Source organism: Psammomys obesus, unplaced genomic scaffold (genome assembly GCF_907164565.1).
Source record: "Psammomys obesus unplaced genomic scaffold, mPsaObe1.curated_primary_1811, whole genome shotgun sequence".
Taxonomy (NCBI): Eukaryota; Metazoa; Chordata; class Mammalia; order Rodentia; family Muridae; genus Psammomys; species Psammomys obesus.
The window spans coordinates 605,052-632,655 of NW_026587215.1; the positions used below are offsets into that span (position 1 = coordinate 605,052).

Consider the following 27,604-nt stretch of genomic DNA (forward strand, 5'->3'; position numbering starts at 1 on the left):
TGTGGCATATCTTCTCAGGAAAAGTCATGTGCCATGTGACACAAGAGAGGGCATCCGGCTGCCTTGGCCAGGACCAAGCGCGGTAATGATGTTCTCTGTGTGACCTCTGAGGGCTGAAGGTTGATGAAGGTAGGGTCCAGTGTGGAATCCAGGGCAAGGGGGCAGACACACTACTGAGAAAAGGCACTTTATTCCAGTGTTGGAGGGAGAGAGGCCCCCACAGCAATTCTAAAATCTTGTCAATCTCCATCGCCTAGGAGGTGCGAAGCCACGGCGGGTCTCACCGGCCCCACTGAAGGGAACTGGGTGTATTCGGTGGGCAGAGGAGGAGGCTGTGCACACTCAGGCCTTCCCTCTCTTCCCCTGGGACACTAGGGTCTCTGGGGGCGCCCTGCGGAACCACTCCGACCAGGAGCCGTCATAAACAGCCACGTCGGGCTTGCCACATAAGTAGGCAGCCAGGGCGATGTGGCAGGCAGTGACCCCCTTGCGGCACGTGGCGATGAGGGGTTGTGAGAGGTCCACCTTCTTGTCCTGGAACATGGCACGCAGCTCCTCCGGGCTCTTCTCAAAGCCATCTTCTGTCAGGAAGTCCATGAAGGGCATGTTGATGGAGCCACGAATGTGGCCGGAGTCCAGTCCTGGGTGGCAATAGAGGATACAGGGTTAGAGGAGGCATGCAGTGGGAACTGGAGGACCTGGGGCCACCCAAAAAAAAAAAAAAATGTCTTTGCTCCCTTGGGGACTCAATTTCTATACCTTCTCTGCTTATGGCCAACACTCAAGCTATAAGCCCCAGGCCCGCAGCCCCCCCCCCCCCGAGGCCTGTCTCCCTGGGTTACTGGGGAGAGCAGAAGGGTTGAATCCACACCGAAGCTACACACTGTGCTGGCTGCCAAGGACACGGCCATGTGGGCTCTCCTGGGCAGCCGTTTGCAAGGAAGGGTACCGCAGCTGGCTAGCCCTGGGGGTCACTAAAGAAGCCCGCCTGGGAATTTATTTTACAGGTGTAAAACGCTGAGGTGCCCTGACATGAAATGGCTCAGCTGAAGACACAGGGACAGGCAGACCCAGGACCACGCCCGGTCTTGGTGTTCCTGGGAGGCACATAGTTGTGAAAAGAGGAGACACATGTATAGGGACACATGTTCAAATCCCAGCTCTACCACTTACTACACTGGTGAGATTAAGTAAAGTCACCTCTCTGCGCCTCAGTTTCCCTGTGGGGAGTAAATACACCTGCATCAAGATAAATGACATGGACAATATTGAACCCTAATGATGCCTGACCCCATACATGGCTCCCAATCCATGCTCCCTCTAGGAACAGGGGGTTGTAATCCCCTCCACACACCTCTAAAGCCTAAGTGAGAGCAGGGCAGAGGTGAGGGAGGCCGGGGTCCTTTCCAGAACACACCCAGGGAGGCTTTGAAATAGTCGTCATAGGTGGTGGGTGTGCATGGTAACCCACATCTGTAATCCCTGTAAGCTGGAGGCTGAGGCAGGAGGATCTGCAGTTTGGAGCCAGCCTGGTCTACATAGTGAGTTACAGGTCAGTCTGGGCTATGGAGACCTTGTTTGAAAAACATCAAGCCAGTAAAAGGGGATGGAAAACCACAAAGACTAGCCATGGCTGGCTAGTGGCGCCCAAAGGACCCAGGCTTTATCAGTCCTGGCATGCTCAGCCAATTCTCTTCCTTGTGCACCCTGCACCCTTATACAGACAGCACTGAGAGGGAAGCCCTGGCCAGAAATGCCTCCATCTCTTCAGATTCCCCAAATCCCCACCAACCCATTAAACTTGCAAGACAGAAACAGCATGGTGGGCGTGATGGGAAGAGGAGGAAAGGGCTTGGATTGCTATGAGCAAGTCACATTCCAGCAGGAGTGAGCAGCGTCAATCAGACAGGAAGGCTCTCCCTTCAGGGCCTCAGTGTCCCCTCCTATAGGTAGAAGACCCCACTGACCCCAGGAGCACAGTGGGTACATGCTTGGCCGATATAGCAATATGGGAGCCCCCTCATCCCAAAGACGATTCTAAGAACCACTAGCACAAGTGACATCTAGACACGTCTTCCTGCTGAAGCTGAAACCAGCAATGTGTAACCCTGCCAGGGAGGAGCAGCTGGTTGCAGACATCAACTGTCAGGGTACAACAGTTCGCTGTGGGAGGCATTGCTGGTCAAGATCCTCTGCGCCGAACCTCTGAGTGCTGTTTTCTTGTCTGCGACACACCAGCCTTATTGTTGTCTTAAGTCTATAAAGGGAGGCTTGCCTGAGTGAGGATGGAGTGAGGGATTGCTGGGAAGCCTCAGCACCTGCCACTCTGCCAGGAAGGCTCAGGGCCTCGCTGGGTTTTTCGTCAGGGCAGGCGTTGAGGAGTGCACCCCTATAGGCATGGAAATGGAGGTCAGAGGACCACCTAGTCTGAGGCCCCTCGTTGGCCCACGCCCCTGGCACTTGATGGTAAGACTGGCTGCAGAGAGCTCAAGAGATCTGCCTGTCTCTGACAAGCCTAAGCCACTAAGTTGCATTTAGGGATCTAAATCGTGCTCATGCTCGCAAGGCGAGCACTTTCCCCACTCAGGCTCTCTCCAGCCTCTGCCGGGAGACTTTAAAGGAACAGAGGGCACAGCCTTTGTGCAAAGGGAGAGCCGGGGAACCCATGGGCCAAGGCCGGAGATCTCTGGAACACTTCCAACCAGCTAGAAGCAGACCTCCTGCCATACTCCTCCTCTCTATAGCCAACACCCCAAACGTGGGTTCTCTCACTCCTCACAAGAGGAATGAAGAGACATTCCTCCTAGCTCTAATGGGGATGCCAGGCTCAGAGAGACACAATAACATCCTTCTCTCCCCCAGGACACACAGGAGTCACGTAAAATCAAGCCACACTCCAAAGCCTATGTTTTTTAGTCACTCTCAGCTCCCCTGGAAAAGAAGGCTGAGGCAGGGGAATTACTGAGATGATTTCTTGTGTTCCTCAGCTGCCCAGAAGTCTAGGAATTTGTGTCCCAGGTTTGGCTGAGGAGGGTCAAGTCCGTAGGCATGTTGAGATCCTGTAGACCACAGATGGGCTCAGCTGTTGGAGGCCAGGAAAACCATGGACCTTTCGGGCTTGCATCTCAAAGATAGGGAATCTGGTGTAGACACCCTGGCTGTGGCCCAAGAGACAGGGCCACAGGTAGAGAGGCCCCGTGCTCGCACGTAGCAACAGTGAAGAGGGCTGACTTTGCCTGCCCCAGTCCTCATGTTTGCTCTGGCTCACCCTACCCTCCACAGCAGCCTTAGGCAAGCCTCATTCTAGAGCCTGAGTGGAGTGGGGCCAGGCCCTCGGGCAAGGCCACTGAGGATTTCAGAAGTTGACTGCATCCAGGGGCCTGCAAACCAAAGCGCTAGTCACGGACCAACACCCTCCTCATCCTCAACCACTCCCCAGTGAAAGAACAGGCTCACAGGCTGAACAACTGAGAAACGAGTGATACCAGGATCAAATCCAGCACTCCCATTTTATAGATGAGGAACACCGAGGCCTGGAGAGGGGAGACAGCCTACTACTGGCCCAGCCCTCAAGAGATCCTTGCATTCTAAGGTCCCTCTCCTTTCTACGACTCTTCTTATCTACTCTGGGTGCCCAGCCTTGGACCTGACTAGCATAAGCTACCTCTCTGCTTCTTTGCTAGTGTTCCTTCCAGTGCTAACACACAGCTCCGCCTGAATATTCTTTTATTCTACACCCTAACTCAGGACTTTGGAAGTCACGTGAAGGCTGGAGGTAGTTGCCCCTGAAGGAAGCAGCCATCGGGTCATGTTTTTTTGTTTCTGCCACAGTCACTCCTTTCAGGAACACTCAAGAGTCAAGGCCTCCCCACCCCCATGTTTTGTTTTTTTTTATATCCGGACTGCTGAACCCACAGGAACCTCCCTGAATCCACCCAACAGACCATAACCTTGGCAGTGTGCATTTTGTTTTCTCGTACAAATCCTCGTATAGAATGGGGCAAGCGGCCCACCCTGCCTGTCTAGATGGGCCTAGACTTTGCTCAGTGCCTTCCGCTCCAAAGAGCCCCTTTGCTGACTTGCTATGTGGAAAAAAAAAAAAAAAAAAAAGCCATGGGCATGAGGCAGGGCTGGGGACCTCTGGCGAACACAAGGCCAAGCAGTTGGGCTGAGTACCCTCCACATAGGAGCCGCTGAATTGGAAGGAGAACCCTGGCTGCCCTGGCACCCGAGGGGAATCAGGAGAGGTAGGAAGAATCACGAACAGAGAGGGGCTTTAGAACCGTGTCCTCTCTCCCAGCCTCGGCTTTCCTCATCTATAAATTGGTGGGAAGGCGATGTCTGGGCTCTGTTTCACTCACTTTCTAGCCTGCTGGGAGAGCTCCATGACCAGCTTCACTCCCCCTCCCCCCAGCATAAGTTTTAAGAAGAAAAAGGGCTTTGAGCCAAGACCAGGAGGGGCTGTGGGCGTTCCGTGTCCATAGTCTCTGGAAAGTGCCCAATGAGCAAGCATCTTTCTCTCCTGACCTTCCCAGAGCTCCACAGGCGGGGGAAATCAAAGGCCTGGAGAGGGCGATGCCAAGCTCTGCCAATTGTGTGCGTGGCCTTGACCTGCTCCTGCCTGTGCCTCGGCCCCACTCTGTCCCGTGGGCTGACAGTTTAGTATTAAGACGGTAAAAACAGGGTTGCGGACACCAGGAGGCAGAAAGGAAGAAGCGTTTTGCAACGAGTTAGGCAAAATGTTACCCCGGAGTTAAGTCATTCAGGGCAGGGATACTTACTGATAAAAAAGAGCCTTAGGAGGCAGGTGACTAGTGTTGGGGTGGGGGAAGCAAGACCTGGGGTCCCCTGAACCCTAGGAAGTGGTGGTGGCACTGGATGGGCTTATATCTGAGTTTAGAACCCTGGTTTAAGACAAAATAGCACTGGGTTCAAATCCAGCCACCGCCACTTAACAGACCCAAGTAACAACATCTCATCTTCCCGTTGAAGTTCGGTATTTCATCGCATCAATATCCCCCCCGCACCAGCCTGCAGCTGTTGCATCAGCTCCACAAACAGACTGTGGCTGCTGGTTGAGCTTATGAACTGACTGCTGACTGCCTTTTACAAACACCAGTCAGAGTCCCAGGAGAGCCAGAGGAAGGACACTGTGGTGTTTGAAGGAGTTTCTTGGGTCTAGGGGGTGTGAGCACACACGCAGACCTCTGTACGACCCCTGTACGTGACTGCTCGTGGGTGGGATGTCCTTTCGTGCATCCTAGTGCATGTGGGAGAGAGAGCTGGCGTCTGGAAGTGGGCCGTGGAGAGACAGGCCACCAGCCGCCGCTACTAATACAGCCCAGGACTGTGGGCACCCAGGGCCCTCACTTACCAGAGCGCTGCAAAAGCCTTCAAGGTTGACTGTCCCCTCCCATTTTACAGATGGAAAGACAAGTCTAACAGGGAGGGAAAGACGGAGGGGCCCGGCCGTTCCGCTTCCCCATCTTGTGATGGACAGTCCTCCCCAGGGGCCCCGGTAACACCTACCGACCGCATCGGGCTCCGCCTGTGTGCCCAGGTACCGTCCTTGGGCCCGAGAGTCCACCAGCTGGAACCTTTTAGACTGAAGGTTCTCCAGGACCTGCTCGTAGGTCTTGAGCAGGGAGCGGTCCAGCGTGGCTTTGAACACGGCCGGCTCGGGCCTCGAGGGCTCGGATGTCACCGGGTGGCCCTCCTTCAGCCAGTTCCGGAAGCCACCGTTGAGCACTGACACGGTGCGGTGGCCGAACACCCGGAACATCCACCACACCCGGGGCGCGTAGAAGCTGCCGAGCTCGTCCCCGTCGTACACCACCACGTGTGTGTCGTTGCCTATGCCGAGGTTGCCCACGTACTCCCCGAAGCGGGCCTCACTGGGCAGCATCATCTCGTAGGGCGAAGCCGTGTCCCGGCACTCCTCTATATCAAAAAAGGACGCGCCGGGCACGTGGCGCTCCTGGTACTCTTGGCGCGCCTGGCGGGTCCCCGGTGAGTACCAGGACGCGTCCAGCACCCGAAGGCCGGGTCCCAAGCTGCCGGACCGAATGGATTCCGCCAACCACTTGGTGGAGACCAGCGCCCGGTAGAGCACCTGATGAACCATAGTGGCGGCTCTGCGTGTCACCTGGCCCCGGGTGGGAACCGGGAGTGAGACCAGCCTGAGAGGACTCGGTGCAATGGGCGGAGCCCAGGAGGGAGGGCCGGTTGTCCCCCGCTACACTTTCCCAGCGTGCAATGGTAACTGCACCCAGAGCGAGACCGGGGCCACTGTGGGATAGGTTTGCACATTTCCCCAGGGAAAGCCTGCTCTGCCCCTCCCACTGTCTCGGCGCCATCCCCGTCTGGTCTCTAGAGGGCAGGTGGGCGTGACCGAGGGCTTCGGAGCGCCCCAATAGCAGAAGCCGCTGGGAGGAGCTAGCTCAGGACTCTGTTTGCAAGAATGGGGCGGGGGGGGGGGGGAAGACGACACAGATCCTAGGTGGAGGAGACGGCCCTCGGGTTTCGAGTTCTCTCTCCGGGCGCACTGACCACTCGCCAGCCCTTCTGCTTCTGTTTTCTGAAGCCTGGGTCCTCTGGCTTCTGGAATGCCCCAATCCCGTGAAGGCGCTCCCAGTACCCTGCCCTCTTTTCGCCGCTATGATCCAGCCAGCGGGCCCACACCGGGCGGCCCGCAGCGATCCAATCGCCCCAGTAGCTTGGCTGGCACCGGCCTTTACACTCCAGAGAGGCGGACGGGTTCAAACCGGGAGCCGGGAGCGTCCTCAAGTGGCCCTCACCATTGCGCCGCCTCCCATGGGGGGTGCTTTTCTCGCAGACAGTCGGGACTCTGAGCAGCTCCTGCACCTCGGCACCGAAATTCTGTTTTCCCCCTCCTGGCATAACGCTTTTCACACCCGAAGGGGGGTACGAAAGGCTCGGGTGACTCTGGGACAGCACGCAACCCGGCTGCACGGCGCGTTCTTCCCCCCGCGGCCCGGGGAATGGAAGGTGCAGCCAGCAGCTGCTCGGAGTGGCTAAGGCAGTGGGCTGTGCCCGAGTCTCCTCCCTTTGGCTGGTCGCAGGTTGGTAGCGGAAGGAGGGGACCTCTGAGGGCCCGGGGAGGGGGTGACATGGCGGAGCAGGGAGCGCGAGACCCTAGTGTCTGCTACCCAACGCGTCCTGTGAGGGAGGGTGCTCTTCGGGGGTGCATAGCGTGTCACCACGCGGGAGTGGAGGAGGGGGTGCTGGTTACGAGAGGAGAGTTTCCAGGGCTCCCCTAACTTGCCTTACAAGGGGCTGTCCAGAGTTCCTTGTGCCCGCCTGTGGGTTGGGTTGGGTAAGAGGCAGGCAGGTAGCAGTGGCCGGCTGGGGTTTGGAATGTCCTGGTGCCTCCCCGAGAAAGTAGGAGGTCCGAGAGAACCCACAAAGCCATTCAGAGGGCCTGTGATGAGAACACCCAAGGCTCCCCAGGAGGAAAAAGTAGTAGAACACAGTGGAATGGAATGAAACTAACGTTTATCAGGCCCTCCTGCGGTGGCGAGGCCCTGCCGAGGGCCTCGACGAACCTGCGGGATAGGGCTGAAACTTCTCCCAACAGGAGAAACAGGTAGTGCCAGGAGGCTCTAGGGCGCGGAGTGGAGTAGGGATTAATTTCTGACCTGAAGCCCAAAGCGGTGGGAGCCGCCTTAGTCTCCCTGCCCGTCCTTGAATATAATCCCCTTGGCCTTCAATCTTTACCGCTTCGTTGTAAATTTATGTAAATGCCAACTGGTTAAACATCTGGAGGCAGAGCATGGCTCTAGCAAACTGGCTGTACCCCACCTCTCTTAGTCTCTTCTGTTCCCCTGGAATGCTTTTCCCTTGGACTCCCCTCCCCCCCACCCCCACCCCCACCCGTTATTAAACATTGATCCTGCCCTGAAATGCTGTGTGTTGCAAAAATTCAAACACTGCTTAGCATTTTCCAAGGGTACCCTGAGCCTTGTGCTTGACGGTGGGGACGGTGCCAGGAGGGTCCCGGTGGGGAGGTGCCCTCGTGCCCCTGCATATGTGTGGCATATATGCCTTAGGATGGCCTGGAGCTGCTCTATGTGTCCTGACAGTCCTCCAGAGAGAGCATTCTCGCCTGGAATCCTGGCCCTCCAAGCGCAAAGGAACCTACTCTCTTCCTGTTTTCCACCCCTCAGGGACACCCATAGCCCTCTTTCTGCTGCCCAGTGTCCTTTGTGATAGCTGTCAATCAAACAGGGGGGGTGGGGTCAGGTGACCTCAGACCTCTGAAGCCCCACCCTCTGGAAGTCTAAGATAGTATGTAGGGGTAGATTCAAGAGCCGCTTTACTTTACAACAGCTTTGCTTTCAACTACCCTAGGCGATCATTCAAAGAAGCTGTATGTGGAGTAAATGGTGGCCCTTCTGTATTTATTTTTCAGTCTCATTAAGAGGTGGTTTTTGGAGTCTGACATAGCAGCTTATGCTTGTAATGGCCCTACTCCTGAAGCTAAGGCAGGAGGGAGATGTTTTCAAGTTCCGGGATACAGAGTGAGACCGTGAAGGGGGCAGGGTGGTGCTCCTGGGAAGATGGCTCAGCCAGCTTGCCGGGAAAGCACAAGGCCCCAAGTTGGGTCCCCGCAGCCTACATAAGCAACACAAGGCGTGTTGCATGCCTGTAGTCTCGGCACGGGGGGGGGGGGGGGGAGACAGGTACGTCCCTGGGGCTCAGTGTGCAGCCAGCCAAGGTGGGTCCCAGGCCACAGAAAGACTCCTATCCCAAAAATGAAATAAAATGGCTAATGCCTGAGGCGCCATCTGACATCTGAGATTGTCCTCTGCCCTGCACGCGCACACACACACACACACACACACACAGAGGAACCATCATGCCCACACAAACAGCCTGTGCCAGGGCATTTGTGCTGTCTGACTCTGAAATCAGAGATGGAGAGGCAAAAATTCCCTAGAATGATGGAGGTGAAGTTGCTTCTGTCCTTCATGAAAGGATTGTCCCACCGGCCCTGGCTTCCCTGCCCTCTGTGCACATACCCTTGTCACATCCAATGCATGGCAAACACTGCGATCAGTCCTTAGCTGGAGTCCATGACCAACCAACTTCCTTTCTTGTTCTTTGTTGTTGTTGTTGTTGTTTTCTTTTTTGAGACAGTTTCTCTGTGTAGCCCTGGCTGTCCTGGAACTTGCTCTGGCTGGCCTTGAACTCAGAGATCTGCCTGCCTCTGCCTCTGGCTGGGATTAAAGGTGTGGGCCACCACTACCTGGCTCACCTCCTTGTTTTTCTCCCTGAGTCTTAGTGTGCTTCTGCTTCCTTCAGAAAGCCCTTCCACCTTCTCCCTCCCATCCAGGCCGAGGTAGAGACCTTGGTGCTCGCTCTAAACTCCCAGTTGCCTTGATGCTTGAGTTGCTTTGGGGCCTACCAGCTCTGCCCCGCCCCCACCCCAGGTTCAAGCCTATCTCCACTTAATACCCTGGTTTCTGTTGTTTGTGTGTGTGGTTTTGTTTTGTTTTGTTTTGCTTTTGTTGTTTGGTTTGGTTTGGTTCTGGTTCTGGTTGTTTTGTTTTGTTTTGTTTTTGCTGAGTAGTCCAGGCTGGTCTGGAACTTCCTATGTAGACTAGGCTGTCCTTGAACTCTGGTCCTCCTACCTCAGTCTCCTAAGTACCGGTATTATAGTTACTTAGGAGCTTCCACGCGAGGTGACTCAAAGCCTCAGTGGCTTTCAGAAGAAGGTGACAGTACCAAACTCCTAAAGCCTGCTCCTTCGGCAGGTTGGGGAGAGGCTTGCCTGTCAAGTGTTGTAATACTGGGCTAAGGGTGAACGCCGGTTATTGCTCCCATTGGACACCCAGAACTGCTCAATGAATGAGCGGATTTGATTGGCTGTGGAGCTGGGCTGCATCTTAGAGAAGGGCTGAAACTTTGGCCTTGTTTGCTTTACTTAAGCTCCAATTGAACCTGTCCTTGGCTCCACCCGACCCAGGGGAAAAAAAAATAGAGAGTGAGGGGCGCGCACCACCCTCTCCTGTCGCCCACGGTGGTAACGTCAATTGAAGCTGAGTATTATTCAAGGCCTGGCAGGGGGCGTCCCTGGGTGATAAAGGCAGAACCTGGCTTCACCGCAGGCCCTGTCTGCATTCCTGGACTCTGCTCTGCCGGTGCGCAGGCTCCACCCCCGCCGATTAGCACACAGGCCGCAACCTCAGCCCCTGACAGGCGGGCCTCCCGATTCTGATCTCTTCACTGTCCTGCAGGCCCGCGATCCGAGCATCCCCAAGGTCATGGCCGCCCCGCAGCTTTTCCGAGCGCTGGTGTCGGCGCAGTGGGTGGCGGAGGCCCTGCGGACCCCGCGCGCCTCGCAGCCGCTGAAGTTACTGGATGCCTCCTGGTACCTGCCCAAGCTGGGCCGCGACGCGCGCCGCGAGTTCGAGGCGCGCCACATCCCGGGCGCCGCCTTCTTTGACATCGATCGCTGCAGCGACCTCACGTCGCCCTACGACCACATGCTGCCGAGCGCCGCGCACTTCGCCGACTACGCGGGCAGCTTGGGCGTGGGCGCCTCCACGCACGTCGTAATCTACGACGGCAGCGACCAGGGCCTTTATTCCGCCCCGCGGGTCTGGTGGATGTTCCGCGTCTTCGGCCACCGCTCCGTGTCGCTGCTGGACGGCGGCCTCCGCCACTGGCTGAGCCAGAACCTGCCAATCAGCTCCGGCAGGAGCCCCTCGGAGCCGGCGGAGTTCTCCGCGAAGCTCGACCCCTCCTTCATCAAGACCCACGAGGACATCCTGGAGAACCTGGAGACCCGGAGCTTCCAGGTCGTGGACGCCCGTGCGGCCGGGCGGTTTCGAGGCACTGACCCGGAACCCCGAGATGGTAACGCGCCAGGAAAACTGGCGGATCAGGGCGTGGGGACAGGCTGGTGTGCGCGCTGGACACTGACTAGCCTTGTGCTGGCCTTTCATGCATACCGAGCAAGGGAGAAGGGTTGGTTGTTGGGCGCCTCACTTGAAAGCCTCTGGCTTCCTTATAGTGGAGGCCACAACACCACCTCAAAGTTTCCGAACTTTGGGCTGAGGTTGCCTACACACCCTTGAGAATCCAGGATACCCAGAACGCAACAGCAGCCCAATAACTCTGCAATACATTGCCTGTGTTATGGCCACCACAAAATACCGGAAGGCAGTCCCCACAGAGCTTAGGGAAGGACCCATACTTGGTCCTGATGAAGTGTGGCCTGCAGTTGATGGGGGGGGGGGGAGATAGGGTGGGTCGCCCAAATTTTAATGGTTGGTGCCCCAGGTGAGGGCCAAGCCAGCTGCCTATGGCCTGGGCTTATCGAAGCAAAGCCCTTGTGTACTGTGGAAAGGGACCCACAAAGCAGACAGGCCTATAGCCATCCATGCTGATGTAAGCCTTTCAAACCTCTCAGGAGATAGGTAGAGCCAGCCTTCAGTACCGGCAGATAGCACATGCCAATGTTTAAACAACCTCCAAAAAGTATTATTATTATTATTATTATTATTATTATTATTATTATTATTACTACTATTATTTTGGTCTGTGCTGAGGCTGTGCTCTTCCTTCCCCTGTCCTTAGCATTTACTGTTGTGAGGTCCACTCAAAGCCAACAGAACTCAAATACCAGGTCAATGCAGGTGACAAAAATGTATTATAATCAAGCCGATACTGACCGATCAGAGCCGCAGAACAGGCTCAGGAGCTGAACTATGACCCTGAAGGGACGCTGTACATCGTATCTAAAGAAGGAAACCATAAGGTGGGGGGGAGCAGGGTGGGCTGTAGTATTGTTCGGTCATATTTCAACATAAGGGGTTGTACAAGGAAATGTCCATCCGTCAGGATAGGAGTAGGTTCCTGGGCCTGAGAACCTGAACTTAGTTGACCTTGCCAGCAAGATGGAGAAGTTGTCCTTGAAATGGCTAGACTCAGACAGTTGTTTCAAGTTTTCCCTGAGATGTCTGGACTCGAGATAACTGTTTCCTTTACAACAGACGCTGTTCAGCTATGGGGGAGTCCCCAGATTCCCTAGGGCCTAGTACCCTGAATGTAGTTTTTCCCAGTGATGAAATGGAGTCTGAAAACAAAATGGTAGAACTCGGAACAAGTTTCTTTTGCTTGTTCCCAACATTTACAACTGTAATGGGTATTGAAAGAAATCTAGGGATAGGTGCAGCGCCTCGTGGCTGTGATGCCAGCGTTTTGGAGGCTGAGACAGGTGGACCATGAGTTTCAGGCCAGCTTGGGCTACATGGTGATTTCCAGGTCAGCTGACCTACAGAGTGAGATCCTGTCTCAAGACTCAAAAGAGAGAGAAAGGAGTCAGGGAAAAACCTAGAGACATTTTAATTGTTAGGAGGGTGTGTGTAGATTACATGATAGGACATGTTTCAGATAATTGTGGGGTCCAGGCACCAATTCTCCTCAAAATCCGGAGTGATTCCTGCACTGTCATTGTGCAGGTGAGGAAAATAGCCCTAGAATAGCCGCCTTGCCCGAGGTCTCAGGAAGGAGCCTCTCTGGATTCAGACTCCTCACATACTTAACAGTGAGCAAACAGCAATTCCCCCATCATTTCTCTTCAGCCCGCTAGGGTGCAGGAGCCAGCCATGGCCCTGTGCCCTCTCTGCCGGTACAGGCTTTGTTTCAGAGCCCTGGCTGTGCTGTACTTCCTGTGTAGCACCCGGCAGGTCACCCCTCTGGGTGGTGGCCCTTGTACGTGTATAAAGAGAACAATAGGTTACGGGAAACGCAGTGCGATGTCATGGGGTAAAAGAGCAAACGTAACTAAATTGCCCAGCTCTGTTCGCACACTCAGATAAACTGCACCCACGAGGTGGGGAGTGGCATCATCAGCCAGTGTTTCTCTACCCATGCTCCTTCGGACATATTTAGAGTGTCCTGCCATCAACTACACTTATTTGTCTGGTGCTTTGCGTTCAGAGGTTAATTGCTTGCACCCCCAAGATTCTTACTCTTCTATGAACAGTCCCTTGTGTATACCAAAGTGATAAACTGTGTAACCTTGCCTCCGAAGAAATTACCCCTGACTGGCTAAAGAAAGTTGCCTACACACCCGGGCAGGGCAGAAGTAAGGTAGGCGGAGCTAAGGTCAGAGGCCTTGCAGGAGAAGGAGCTTAGGTGGGGAGAGGCAGGAAGGAGAGTAGGGAAGAAGGAAGCAGAGACTCAGCCCCAATGTATAGACATCTTAAAAATCTAACAGGTGCCTATGTCTTTTATCGATATGATAGTGGGATAGATAATCAGCCGCCATCATAATCTGAGGCTTCATAATAACCCTTAATAGCCAACTATTTTCTACAGCCCTTACTCACCTGTAGATGGGACTGAATGGTGAGGACCTCACAGCCTAGTTAACACGATCCAGGCTACCAGGCTGGAAGGCTTCTTAGCATTTACCATTTCTACTTCCTGGCCAAGCACGGCTGCAATTTGCTGTGTCAGTCCAGCAGGGCAGGGTGCATGCTTTGCTTGGTAAAGCTGGAGGTGTAGGAAGCCCTGACTTGACTTAGCCATTGCACCCTGGCTGGATAGCCTGCTCCTCTCGGGGCTTTGCAAAAGACTGCTTGGGTTGACTTAGGAGACTCACTTCACTGGGGAATGACCAAGTCACTGGATCCTCCCTGAGCCCAGGAATGCCGTCTCTAGCTGTCCTCGGAGGATGGAGACCAGTGCTGACCAGCAGCTCCCACAAAGACCTGTCTGTCCCTCCCTGTACGGGGAAACCAAGGCAGAAGTTTCTCACAGATGCATTTCAGGATCCAGATGGCCCAACTGACAGCTGTGAGGTTTCACTGTGGTGTGAGTCTCAGCCTTCCTGTGAAAACAGGGCTTTAGCAACCTCTGGCTGGAATAAATCTAGAGACAAAACGCAGGTTGGAGCTCATGGGGCTTCCGAGCAATGGGTAAAGTCACACTCCTCCTAATCCACACTTTTTTCTTTCTTTTTTTTTTTTTTTTTTATTGTGGACAGAGTCTTGTGTAGCCCAAGTTGGCTTCAAACATGACTATGTAACTTAGTAACGTTAAACTTCTGATCCTCCTGCCTTCACTTCCCAAGTGCTGGGATCACAGGCAGGCATCCCCAGAATTGTTTTTGGGGGTGCTGAGGGTGAAAGCCAAGGCTTCATGCATGCTAGGCAAGCCATCTACTCGCTGAGCCACACCCCCAGCATCAAGACTGAATTCTCTTTAAGAATACAGACTGATTTTCCCCAGCCAGGTGTGTGTCGTCACACACCTGTAATCCCAGCACTCGGGGAGGCAGAGGCAGGTGGATGGCTGTGTGTTCGAGGCCAGCTTGGTCTACAAAGCGAGTCCAAGACAGCCAAGGCTACAGAGAGAAGCCCTGTCTTGAAACAAAAAAGAAAAATAGAAAGAAAAACAAACAAACCCTGACTTCTCTGGTGACCAGGGGGAGCCCAAAGTCGTCCAGGCCTGTTGTCTGAGCCCTGGCAGCAATGATGTTTTCTGCCTAATTCCTGGGCTCTTCCTATCTGCATGCTTCTACTCATCCTGGGAGAAGGCCCCACCCTCCCTAGGTACAAGCACAGGCTCTGGGGTGGTTACAACTCTTTCTACCCACTGCCAGCTGGAGCATGCTAGTGTTTGCACCTTGTTCTCCTGGGGATGGGGGTGGCAGTCATTTCTTCTCGTGGAATTTGGATGGTATTAAAGGAGAAAATGCTGCTGACGGGGTCCAGGTACTGTCAGGCGCGAAGCAAGCGTTCTGCCTTGTCAGCTGATTTGCGTACTGCTGCTATTTTTATGCTATAATCCCAGGGCATTCTTGTCACACTAGCAATCATCTAATTATTGCCTGTCTGCCCTGTACACAGTCTCTAGGCCTCCTCCTGTCCCAAGTTCTCGTTGGACAGAGGTCCTGTGTATGGCTCTGCTGCCCCCAAGGTTCACAGTCAGGAAGCTCAGGGTCTTGTGTGACTCTGGTAGAGTCTTGGGCTCAAACTCGAGCCAGCAATTATCTGGGTCTGGTGGCTTTGGGTGTTCCTCAGGCTGGCCATCTGTGTAGTGGGGCTGCCTAGCACTGGTAGCTGGAGGATAAGATAAGTCGTTGGAGCCGTGTGGCATTCTGCCTTGGTGGGCTTGATACCACAAATACCAGCAACACTAGGCATCACTCAACTTGCCCTTCCTGTGTCCCTCTTGTGCAGGCATTGAACCCGGCCATATCCCCGGCTCCATAAACATCCCGTTCACTGAATTCCTGACCAAGGAGGGTCTGGAGAAGAGCCCAGAGGAGATCCAACGCATGTTCCAGGAAAAGAAGGTGGACCTGTCCAAGCCCTTGGTTGCCACGTGTGGCTCCGGTGTCACAGCCTGCCACGTGGCCCTAGGGGCCTTCCTCTGTGGCAAACCCGACGTGCCTGTCTATGACGGCTCCTGGGTGGAGTGGTACATGCGTGCCCAGCCCGAGCATATCATCTCCGAGGGCCGAGGGAAGACCCAGTGAGGCCCGGCAGGACACAGTACAGCTTGAGTGACACCTGACCACCGCAGTGCCAAGTCTGGTCACCCTGACTCTGCTTTGTGGAGGGTCCTTCCTCAGACAACTCAGGTGGTGTTTGGGGTGACACCCCAGAGACCGGGAGATCCAGTGACTCCTGGGAGCCCAGTGGAGGTAGCTATGAAGGTGGCAGGCAATAAAAGGGTACCCAGGGGAAGGAGGGAGGGAGGGAGGGAGGGAGGGAGGCCAGGCAGCAGACCAGCCTGCAAGGTGCTAAGCTGGGGCCCACCTAGCTTGTTTCACTGTAGAGAAATAAAACAAAACGCACAGAAGCTTTGTGGTTGTGAGAACGTCTGTTTCCTGAGGAGCCAGGGGTCCCTGCACACCTAGCAGCTTTAGGAGGTCTCCCGGCCTGGGGGGAAAACATTGTAGCCTTCGGTTGATGCTGGGGCCTCAGAGACCCTGTTCTCAGATGCTGTGACAAACTCATCCACCCACAATCCTGGCGTCTCCCTCTGCCTTCTGGGCTCTTCATTTTATTTGTATGTGTGCACATGTGAGTTTGTGTGCCTGTGGATCTGCGTGTGTGTTGAGACCCGAGGTCCTGAGGGCTGAATGTAAGCCCCGCCAGCCCGAAACCGATTATGATGTCTCCACAGCCCTGCCTCTGGGTGATGTCAGGTGAAGTTAGCTGTGGCTTGTCTGGGACCCCACAGGAAGCCTTTTACATGCAGGTGAACAACAGAGGAGGTCCTTTCAGGAGAAAGAAAGGTCCACAGCATAGGCAGCTGTTCCAACCTTGCTGGAGTATGGGGGGACTGAGGGCTTTGAGCCTTTCTGCTCCAGAGAACCAGCCTACCCGCTGTTCCAGAAGAGGGACTCCACACACTGCTGTCTGTAGTTATTCTCTGGCAGAGCTGAGCAGAGGTATCTAAAAAGTTCTTGGTCATCCTTCCCTGAGTTTTCTGCCCCATTCTGGCAGTGCAGGGAATTGAACCCAGGGCCTCATACCTGCTAGAGAACTGCTGTACTACAGAGCCAAGCTACAGACCCCTCTCCCTGAATGCCCTCCCAGAAGCACCACATCAGCTGTCACTAGGACCTGGGAGGTGGCATTAGCTGTTTTAGCTTCGGAATATACCAAAGTGAGACAGTACCTAACCATGGTGTGTTTCCTGCAGAGCTGGGACCCAGGCCCAGGATCCTGATGCTGAGCTCCCTCTCTGATTCTGTTAAGTCCACAGAACAGGGAGGAGCCAGTGGCATGGCCTCTTGCTACCAGCAGCAAGAGTTCTGAAGGAAGCCCCGCCCTCCTGGAGCCCTGCCCACTGTTCTGTGAAGTGAAAAGCCAGTCACTTCAGAAGGGGGGAGTCAGACAGAAACCTTTCACAGACAGCCTCAGGCTGGACAACTCTGCCCTGAGGGCCTCCCCTACCCACTGGACACTCAGCAGCATTTTTGGCTTCTGCCCCACAGATGCCAGTTGATGTCCAACTATGAGACTCCAAGGAGAGAACACTACCTCACAAGCAAAGGACGGTGGACAGCAGCCGTCAGGAACAGCAGAGGCAGAGACACTCTCAGCCCCTCAACTGATGTGAAGCCCCCCAGTTTCACATCCAATTCCTCCCTTCCCGCTTGGCTCAGGTGAGCCTTGCTTGGTCTCCCTGGAGGAGTCTGTTCTAGGAGAGACATGAGCCCTTCTCCCTCCTGACCCAGCCTCTCCACAGGGGCTTCCTGACCAACTGGGCTTGCTGCAGACTCCCTTAGCTTTGATTTCCTCATCTTTTAAGTTGACCTCATTGTTCTTCCTTAAGCAAAAGGAGGGATAAACTAACATAATGTACAGAAATACTTCAGCCTGATGCTGGACACAGTAAGAATCAACTACTAATGTTTGGGTTTGTTTATTTACTTACTTAGTTACTTATTTTGTATTTTTACACTTTTTCATTTTTTTTACCTCTCTCTCCCTCTTTCTCTCTCTCTCTCCCTCTCTCTCTGCCCTCCACAATGCTCACATAAGATCCAAGAACATCTCTGGGAGTCAGGACTCTCCTTCCCAGTCTGAGGGATCAAACTCAGGTCACCCTACTTGGGTGCAAGTGCTTCTATCCACTGAGCCGCCTAACCAGCCCCAACGGTGTTTATTTTTAGCATATTTTTAGTAGCTAGGCACGGTTACCTTTTTTTCTCTGGCATCAGGAGACAAAAATAATTAACACAAGAATCGTGTCTTTGCTTCAGGAGCCTCCAAACCAAGAGAGGAAACCAAAACCTTCGATCATTTTCCAGAGAGTAAAGAGCACCGTGAAGTGATCTGCTTTCTAACAGGCTGCATTTATAAGGGAAAACAGAACAAGAACTCGAGAGAGGTGGAGTGCACAGCTAACCTGAGGGGAGCCTCACTGGAGAACCATCCAGTGCAGGGGTCTCTCGGAGGACCACGCCTGCGCTCTTCTTCCAGATTTACAGAGGACAGAAATATGTGCACCACATGCATGACACATGGCAAATCGCTTCCACAGCTCTAGGGGAGGCTTGAGGGATGGGTTTTCAGCCAGAAACTCTCGACCCACCCCCCACTCAAGACTACCCAGCTGAGGCTTTTCTGTCCTTGGAAAATCCGACGCAATGGGAACAGATTTTGAGGAAACCTGAACTTAGCCAGGGTCTTCCAGCAATGACCCAGGGCCACCTCCGAGCTCTGCCCTGCCTCCTGTGAGGGTGAACCCCAGAATAATTGACTGCCCTCTGCAGGCCCCGCCTCAGCCGGCAAGCACCCCTCCCCACCCCCACTCTGTGGGATCCAAGGAGGAGCTTGCAACACCAGCAATGGCCAGAGTTTTGTCCGACTGACAAATATTTGCTGAGCACCCCCACCGTGCTGAGGCCTTTCCCAGCCCTGTCTAACCAGCTGTATCAGAATGTTCCAGTTTTCCGCACCATTGCCAATAAGGGTCATGGTCCAAAGCACCCACTGACAAGATAGTTGAATCGTGGATCAGTGCAGTCCTATGCCTGGCACTTCGGAGTTGGCCTTGCCCAGAAACTGTATTCCTGGGCCTCGGCTTTTCTTCTGAGATACAGAAACAAGAATTTTTCCAGGCTCAGGGGAGCCCTGGCACATGCTGGAAGACCGTCAGCCAGTGAGCACAGGGGAGGGTGAGTCACCAGAAGAAAGGATCACTGTCAAGGTAACTGGAAGCCTCATGATCTTAAGCAGCAAATCTTCATCCAGTCATGATGGTGCACACCTTTAATCCCAGCACTTGGGAGGCAGAGGCAGATCTCTGAATTTGAGGCCAGCCTGGTCAACAGAGCAAGTTTCAGGACAGCCAGGGCTACACGGAGAAACCCTGTCTCAAAATAAAATAAAATAATAGAACAAAATGGAATAAAACCAGGAGTGGTGGCACACACTATTAATACCAGCACTTAGGCAGAGGCAGGCAGATCTCTGTGTGTTCAAGGCCAGCCTGAGCTACAGAGGGACTTCCAGGACAGTCAAGGCTACACAGAGAAACCCTGTCTCAAAAACCCAAAAATAAATAAATAAATAAAATAACTGATTTTTACAATATTAATTACTGGTCAAGCACGGTGACACATGCCTGTAATTTCTGGTGGCTGAAGCAGGAGAATGAGGAACTTCAGGCCAGCCTAGGACAAACAAATAAAAATCTGAAAGACAGAAGGAAAGCAAATCTTTTATTTTCTTTTCAAGTAATATGACTTGAAATACCACAGAGAATTAAGACTAAGAGCTACCTAAACAGTTAATCAGTCCTGTAAAAATTAACATATGCAAATAGACATTCTGAAGACACTCAAACAATAGAGAAGGGAGAGAAAACTTTGACTTCAATAGCAATAAATTTATCAACCAGTGTTAGGGCATGGTGGGTGTGATGGGCATGGTGGACTTGGTGGCCAACTGTAACCCCAAGGAGGCAGAGGCAGGGTGACTGAGAGTTCGAAGCCAGCCTCAACAACATAGCAAGACCTTGTTTTACTTATTTTATAAAGATTAAAAAAATTAATTTGTGTGTATGCTTGTACAATACATGTATGTAGGTGCCGTCAGAGGAGCTGGGGCTGGAAAATGAACTGGGATCCTCTGGAAGAACAGCAAGTTCTCTTAAGTGCTAAGCTGTCTCTCTAGCCCTGAGAGAGAGAGAGAGAGAGAGAGAGAGAGAGAGAGAAAGGTCAGTGAGATGGCTCATCAGGTAAAAATACTTACCGCATAAGCCTGACAACCTGAGACACACACACATAATAATAATATTGGTGACAGAAACATTTTAAAAATGAAAGAGAGAGATAGGAAGTTAACAAAGCCTATCAAACTTTGATATGAGGCCTAAGACAAAGTGTTAAGTGAAAAAAGTAAAGCAGAAAAGACCATGCACAGTACCGGCTGCGGTTCCTACTGTGTAAGAAAACGGAAGTTCAGAAAGAGACGTGGTCCTGTTCACTCCTGTAAAATGTCATGGGAAAGAATAACTCAGAAAGGAATGAGAACCAATGGGGATGTGCGGAAATATCAGGATCGGTGGAGTCCTGGAACTGTACTTTTGTGTTTTCCTGCTTATAGATTTGTGACAACCGAAACCAAACCAAGCCAAAAAATAATCCCAACCAATTAACCAACCAATCAATCGGCAGTGGTGATGAGAACGGAACACAGCACTTTCCGTAGCAAGCTAAGCCAGCTGTGATTCAGGCAGAGACAAGCCCTTGGCTCTCTCAGCGCCTCAGCCCATCCAGGCAATACTTGAAGGTGACATTCGGCTGCTAGGACTGTGTGTGTTTCAGACAAAAGACAAAACGAGCAAATCCAGAAACCTGGAAACCAACGTCTTCTTTGCTAGAGAGAGGAAAACAAGGCAGCAGGGGAGAGGTGACTCACCATCCTGGGTCAGAGTTAGAAGTGTCAGTGACCTCAGGGTTCTGAGGGGAAGGAGAGAGAGAAATGAACGCACGTGATTGTGTGCATGCACGGGTACGAGCGTGTGTCTCTGTGTGCAGCCACGTGTGGGACTAGAAACACGTGGCTAGACACACTAGACACACTATCCTAACTTGCGCTGTTCACTAAGGGCCCACAGGAGCAATGACCTCAGGGCTGTGAACCTGGCCAGGCGGGCGTTTAAGCTGCATTATCCGTGCGAAGAACCTGGTCGCTGCTGGAGCTGGGAGAGAACGTGGTGAGCATTTGTGCATTCTCCATCTGGTGCTGTTCGCAGGGATGGTAGCGGTAGGGGGTGGTGGTGGAGGTGGTGGTGGTACTGGTGAGGATGGCGGGGATGAAGGGGATGAAGGGGATGAAGGGGACTGTGGGAATGGCGGGGATGGTGATTTGTTGAGGACGGTGAGGATGTTGGTGGTGGGGACCGTGGCAATGGTGGTAATGCTGGAATAGTGTTTTCATGCGGGTGATGTCAGAAGTATGACTTTATGCCACTGAACACTGGCCTTAAAATCTCTTAGGTCGTCTAATTTCATTGTTTTTTATGCTTTACTACAATTTTAAAATATTAAGTATTAAGTCACTTAATAGCTTCGTGTGTGTGTGTGTGTGTGTGTGTGTTCATTAGAGAGGGTCTCACAGGCCCAGAATGGCCTCAGCTTCTCAGTATAGCTGAGGATGACGTTGAACTTCTGGCCCTCTTGTCTCTACCTCCCGAACGCTGGATTTGCCATCCTTTGCCATGCTGTACATCTGTATGCTGTGCTGGGGATGGAATCCAGGCCTTCATGTACGGCAGGTGAGCACTCTACCAGTTCATTCACATTCCCAGTCCAGTAATTTAAAGACAAAGAGATACAGAAGCCCTGAAGATGAAGTTTCCATTAATCAAATCTTAGGTATTTTAAGTGTAAAAATAACAGTAGTAACATATTATATAACCCGTAGAATAAAGACTCTAGTAGTTGGCATTAATATTAAGCGATAGCCTACATTTTAATTAATTAATATGTGCATTAATTAATATTCTGTACTGATATTAACTAGTTAGTTAATTAACTCAGGAGACAGGGGGTGGCTGTTCAATAGACAGACACCCAGTGAATACAGAAGCAGATAACAAAATCAGAGCTTGGCCATCACCACAGTTGATTATTCCACACAGGATTAATCAGCGAATACTGAGATTCATAATGAGCTAGATTAGCTGGAGGAGAAGACAATCAGCATGCCCTCCCCTCTCTCCTCAACAAATCATTTATTCAGGAAGGAGAGGCGACCACAGGGCTTGGAAACCTACCCTCAGCACCTCTCCAGGAGGGGGCACCCAGCTGCTGAGAAAGCAGCTCAGTGGCGAGGGGACCCAGAGCCACAGTGAAGAGCGCGCTACACAGGTCACCTACGGGCTTCAAAAGCGAAACACAGGAGCCGCTGCAGACCAGCAGAGAGCAGAGGGGCTCCGTGTGGTGGTGAAGATCTGGAATTCTAGCATTCAGGAGGCTGAGGCTAGAGGATCTTGAGTTCCAGGACAGCAAGGCGACATAGTAGGAGTGAGGGCAGGAGCTGGCAGATCAAGTACCGGACAGGTTGGATGGAGATGGTTTTTGTTCTTGTTTGTTCATTTGTTTTTGGTTTTGGTTTTTGCATGTCTTTTCTTCAGTTAGAAAGAACATTAGATGGAAGTTTGAGGACATCTGTAGACAGGTTACAGTATCGTATCAGGCCTAGCCCTCCCCCCGATCGCCACCTCACCCCAACCTGGATCCTATACTGAGCCTATACTGTAGGCACGGGGGAATGGGCCTGGTGTTAGAAAGCTTCGCTGAATTTACAAGGAAGAAGCCACTGACAACTGACAACTTGGCAATTTATTAATTAAAAGAACAAAAACTGCTTAGAGAGCAAGAAAAGGCAGAGAGAGGGAGGGGTAGATGACAAAGGTAATGAAGCAGTGATATTTAGGGATGGGGGAGTATTTTTGTAACATTTCTTTAAGCCTGAAGATAAACGTTTTTATTTTTCATACATTTTTTTTTTTATTCCGTCTCCGCTGGGCAGCTAACTGGACCCACATCCTGAAAACAAGATACAGAGACCATCTAAAGCTGTTCTCACGATGAAAGTGGTTAAGGACAGTTGGACTGTCTAGGAAGTCGAGACCCACAGGTCGGGACCCACAACCTATAGCGTTATTCTTGGAGCAGTATCCAAGGACCTATCAGAGGAAGGGCATTCCACTGAACCATTCCCAGAAGTGAGAGCTCCAAAGGACGCCTCCCCCCCCACAACCACAACCACCAGAAAACAAAACAGAACTAGCCAGTTTGAGACACGTGTTCTAGTCTCAAGAAAGTCCCACCAGAAGAGAGTCTGGGCAAGGGATGTCTTCTCTGCCCTTCCTTTCTTCGGCTTGTATCCTTGGCTGCCACCAGGAGCTGCCTCTGCAGAAGGTCACAGATGGGGGCGGGGTGGGGGAGGATAGGATGGAGCGGGAACTTTCCTCTGGATCCTTTCAGCGCAGCCTAGACTGGGATTAAAGTGATCACACACCACGTGCCTGGCGCGGATGGCCAGGGCTGGGATTCTGAGGGACACACGGTGTAGGTTGAGAACAGACAAACAAGCCACAGGTCATAGCCAAGCTTCTGAACACCCAGCCACCTAGACCGCAGCGGAACCGGTAGGTCAGTGTGTCTTCCTTCTCAGGACGGAGGGGTCTGATGAGCGCCCCCTGCTGGCTGAAGGGAGCAGCTCCCAGGCCCAGGCGGTTCTGCTGGAGGCCAGCTACTGTCACATCACAGGTTTGTGCCTGCAAAACATGAGCAGGCAATTCCTTCCTTCCTTTTTTTCCTTCCTTCCTGTCTTCTTTTCCTTCTTTCCTTTCTTCCTTCCTCTTTCCCTCCGTCCCTTCCTCTCCCCATCCCTCCCTCCCTTTCTCCTTCCTCCCCCTTCCTTTCTTCCTGTTTTGAAACAGGGTCTCTTTATACAGTCTTGGCTCTCTTGGAACTAGCCTTGTATATCCCGGGCTGGCATCAAACTCACAGAGATTCTCCTGCCTCTGCCTCTCAAGTGCTAGGATTAAAGGTGTGTGTCACCATGCTTGGCCTCAGACTGCCCTTTCACAACATTTTAAGTGGAGTTGTAAAGGCACCCCATGGAATGGGAGAGAGTTATGGGCTGTGAGCTCAAGTCCTGTGAGCTCAAGGGACGGATGGAGGGCTCATTTTATCTATCTATCTATCTATCTATCTATCTATCTATCTATCTATCTATCATCTCTCTATCTATGTATCTTTGAGACAGGGTCTCCCCAGCCTAGGCTGACCTCAAACTTCCTATGCAGTCTTTCTCCAAGTTGTAGGATTACCGGTGTGCACCCCACCCTGGGCTTTCTCGGAAACCAAGCCCCAACCCCTGAGACAATATTGGTGAACATCTGCTAAAATTCTAGAACATTCTAAGTGAAAACATGGCAATGCAGTTGTTAGGAACATCCAGGCCTGTGGGTCTGTTCTCCCCCCTACCCAGGACCCCACCTTTACCAAGCCTCAGCACACTGTAGGTGTTCCATCGTGGGAGCCAACCTTCATTACCTGGAAGGACACTGGGAGGTTGCGAAATGAACTAACACCATGGCTTGATTATTGCAAATAGTGTAAGGTGAGGTTTGACGAGGCTGCAGACCCAGCGAGCCAGATGTCATGAGTGGAGGACCACGGGACAGATTCAGACCCTGGACTTTCGAAGCCTGTTGCTCAGTGAGAAGAGTTCCCACGGCTAGATGTGTGTTCTCTGACCCACTCCATCTCCTCGTGTGACCCGGCACGGGGTGCTGACTGCCAGGCGGCACCCACACAGCATGAGCGCAGAGCCCACCCCCAGGTGGGGGTGGAATTGGATCTGACATGAGGAACCAAACAAGGGCTTGAAGCTAATAGGGATGTTCTGACATTCTGAACTTGGAGGTGGGGAGAACAAAATGAATGACATCTTTGTCACAGAACTGCCAGCAGAGGTGACACAAGCCACTCAGGTGCTAGGTGCTGCTAAAAGGAGAACACTTGAAATGGGACAGCCCACGAGCGATGTGCTCAGATGAGAACTCAGGGGGTCTTCTGAGACCCTACAGTGGAATGACTGGAGGGTCACTTTGGGCCGTGGGGCTTAGCATGCAACGGCAGCTACTCTGTCCTGGAGGATTTAGGGGTAGCCTGTCTTCCTGCCTTCCCTTGGAGTCCCAGCATGGAGTGGGTGGTAGGCTGGCTGACCCACGGCTAATGAGACAACCTTTGGCTCAAGCAACGCTCTTGACAGAATAGCTGGCTGGCTTCATAAAAGCTGATGCTCTCTGGCCTCCGTGTAGCTGGCATGGTGAGCACTCCTCTTTCGTGACTGACCGCTTCTTCACAGCTGCTGTCGGTCTCGTTTTATAGGTGGGGGAATAAGGTTCAGAGAGAGTGCGTGACCTTTCCAAGGCCATCCAGCAGATAAGCCACAGAGCTGGGCTGCTGGTTGGCAGCCTTGTGTGGGAGACTACACCCCTGTGCTCCGCTCTCACCTGTCCCCATTTCTGGCTGAACCAGGACCTCCGGAAAAGCATCAGATAGGCCCAAAGGGGGCAGTGGAGAATTTAAAGTTTGACTCTCTTCAGGCTTAGCCACCTTCCTGGAAAGTATCTAAAGAATGCTAAGTGTTTCCCAATTGTCTTCTGAGGAAGCAGCAAAAACCCCATGCAAATAAACAAACCACAAAGATAAGACAATGCGTGACTGCAGTCTGGCTGCCAGGATTCTGGGCTTTTTCCTCACCCTCTCAAGCCCACCTTCCCTGAAGCAAGCAAGCCCGGGTGAAAGACAGGGGCCACCTCTGACATCTTCATCTCCAGGTTTCAATCTTGGCACAGAGTAGGTGCTCAGCATACCCAGTGATACATGAAAGACACCTGGAAAGAAGGGCTGAGGACGTTTCCACAGTTGGATGAAGATCCTCCTAGTCTGCCATGCATTCCCTCCCCAAAGGGGCCAGACCAAAGCCCAGGCAGAAATGGGAAGGAATATAGTGGCAGCTGTGGGCTGTTTACGGGACTTGGACCTTGTTACCTGGCTTTCGATGTGACCCGCTTTTGGGGGGGGGGTGTCACTTCGAAGGGGTTGTGTTTAGATCTGAAGTGCTCCCTACCCAGCTCATTTGTGAAAACTTGGTCCCCAGCTCACGGCATCATTGGGGATGATTAGCACAAGGAGCCATTTTATCAGTGGATTAACCCACTGATGAGTTCCAAGCTAAATGGGCTATTCAGAGATAGGACCTAGGAGGAGGAAGTGGGTCACTGTGGGACATGCTTCAGAACGGTAGAACCTCTCTCTCTTCCTTCTTTCCCACAACAAGATGAGCAGATTGACCTAGGTTCAACCCCACCCCACCCCTAAAAAGGGAAACTAAAATCAACAGTCAATGAAACCACGGAAACCGAGCAAAACATAATAACTCTTTCTCCTTTCAAGTGATTTTACTCAGGTACTTTGTTACAGTAACGAAACATTAACACAGGGGGAGAACTTCAGGAATCTGTTTGAAGGGGCTCTGCCACCCAGGCAGGAGTTCTGAAAGAAGGAGGGAAAATTGAGGCAAACCTACCTCAGGGGACTGGCCCAGCCTCCATGTGACACCTCTGGGATCGGAGCCAAACAGGACAGTGCCCTGAACTGTGCTGGGCCCAGAGTCACCAGCAGGTGTGTGGACTGCGGTCCTCTCCCCTGTGGTGTGGCCTCAAGAGAGCCACTGCAGGGTTGCCACAGGACCTGAGGAGGGTGGGACAACCTTTGAGTCAGAGCCTCTTCCAGCACTGACTGGACAAGCCCACAGTCCCTGAGCCTTATTTTATGTACCATAAGATAGACATGGAGAAGTAGGATCCGTATTCAAGTCTCAGAATGGTAACAGCCCACTTGAACCAGAAAAATCCCTCAGTGAACAGTACCTGCCGCTCTGGTGGCTGATGCCATCACCATTCTCATGACAGAATACCAAGAGCATGGGCTTTCTTTCCTTCTCTCCTTCTTTCCTTCTTTCCTTCCTTCCTTCCTTTTCCCCTCCCTCCCTCCCTCCCTCCCTCCTGCCTCCTCCTCCTCCTTCTTCTGTTTTGTTTTGTGTTTTCAAGACAGGGTCTTTTTGTGTAGCCTTGGCTGTCCTGGACTCACTTTGCAGACCAGGCTGGCCTCGAACTCACAGAGATCTGCCTGCCTATGCCTCCCTGAGTGCTGGGATTAAAGGCTTGAGCCACCTCCCTCGGCTGAGCCTGATTTGAGAACACAGTGGTTGATGACCTTGTCCTCGCTGACTGCTTTTGGTGTCGATGGCCAGGCACTTATAACAGGGCCCTGGCTGGAGGACACCTGTAGGAGGAAGACCTGCTTTCCATCTTTATAAGGGGTTTGCTCCACTCACCTCCTCAGTGATGTCGAGTTTTGATTGTCAACTTGACACAGTTTAGAATCACCTGAGAAGAGAGGTCATGAACTGTCTAAATCAGGTTGGCCTGTGGGCATGTCTGTTCGAGATTGTCTTGATTATGTTAGTTGACGTGGAGAGACCAGCCCACTGTGGGTGGCACCATTTCCTAGGGTTGGGTCCAGGACTGTGTGAGAGTAGATGAAGTGAATGGAGTACAAGCACATTGCATTCATTCTCTCTCTGCTCTCCATTGTGGATGTGACCAGCGTCTTCAAGGTCCTGCCACCTTGACTTCCCGACAAGGAAAGGATGTGACCTGGAGTTATGAGCCAAATAAAACATTTTTCCCCCAAGTCGGCTTTGGCAGGATGTTAATATTACATCAACAGAAAAGTGAAACTAGGCCATCCCTAAGTCAGGTCCAGGGTTTGGTACTTTGGGTACCTGCTGTGTTGTCTTAAAAGGGACAACTGTCCTCAAGAGCTCACTGAACAGTGAGGGGAGAACAGCAGAGATCATGTCCATGAAATATGTTCCCCCCACACACCAATTTTTCCTTCCCACCTAGTTCCCCATCCCAATAATCACCCTGAACACCAGTCCCAGCGGCATTCCGGCTTTGCTGAGAGCCTTGGTGCCCCCTCAGTCCTGTTTCACAGCCCACACTC

General features: G+C 52.6%; 2 protein-coding genes across 12 annotated transcripts; one reads left to right on the forward strand and one right to left on the reverse strand.

Moving 5' to 3' along the window:
* Positions 1–171: 171 nt before the first annotated feature.
* Positions 172–6,415, reverse strand: Tst (thiosulfate sulfurtransferase). The gene is made up of 2 exons (XM_055602931.1): positions 5,530–6,415; positions 172–641 (listed from the first exon to the last, which is right to left on the reverse strand). The coding sequence occupies exons 1-2, from the start codon at positions 6,122–6,124 to the stop codon at positions 343–345; spliced, it is 894 nt and encodes a 297-aa protein (XP_055458906.1). The 5' UTR covers positions 6,125–6,415; the 3' UTR covers positions 172–342.
* Positions 6,416–6,501: 86 nt separating this feature from the next.
* Mpst (mercaptopyruvate sulfurtransferase) lies at positions 6,502–27,289 on the forward strand. 11 transcript variants are annotated; one of them, XM_055602927.1, is made up of 6 exons: positions 6,502–7,082; positions 10,260–10,881; positions 15,219–17,158; positions 17,759–20,721; positions 21,112–21,282; positions 21,750–27,289. In XM_055602927.1, exons 1-3 carry the CDS (start codon positions 7,002–7,004, stop codon positions 15,515–15,517), a joined length of 1,002 nt encoding a protein of 333 aa, XP_055458902.1. In that variant the 5' UTR covers positions 6,502–7,001; the 3' UTR covers positions 15,518–17,158; positions 17,759–20,721; positions 21,112–21,282; positions 21,750–27,289. The 11 variants fall into 11 exon arrangements, with proteins under 11 accessions (XP_055458902.1, XP_055458899.1, XP_055458903.1 ...); XM_055602924.1 differs by having other exon boundaries at positions 22,542–27,289; XM_055602928.1 differs by having other exon boundaries at positions 21,266–21,282.
* Positions 27,290–27,604: the final 315 nt, after the last annotated feature.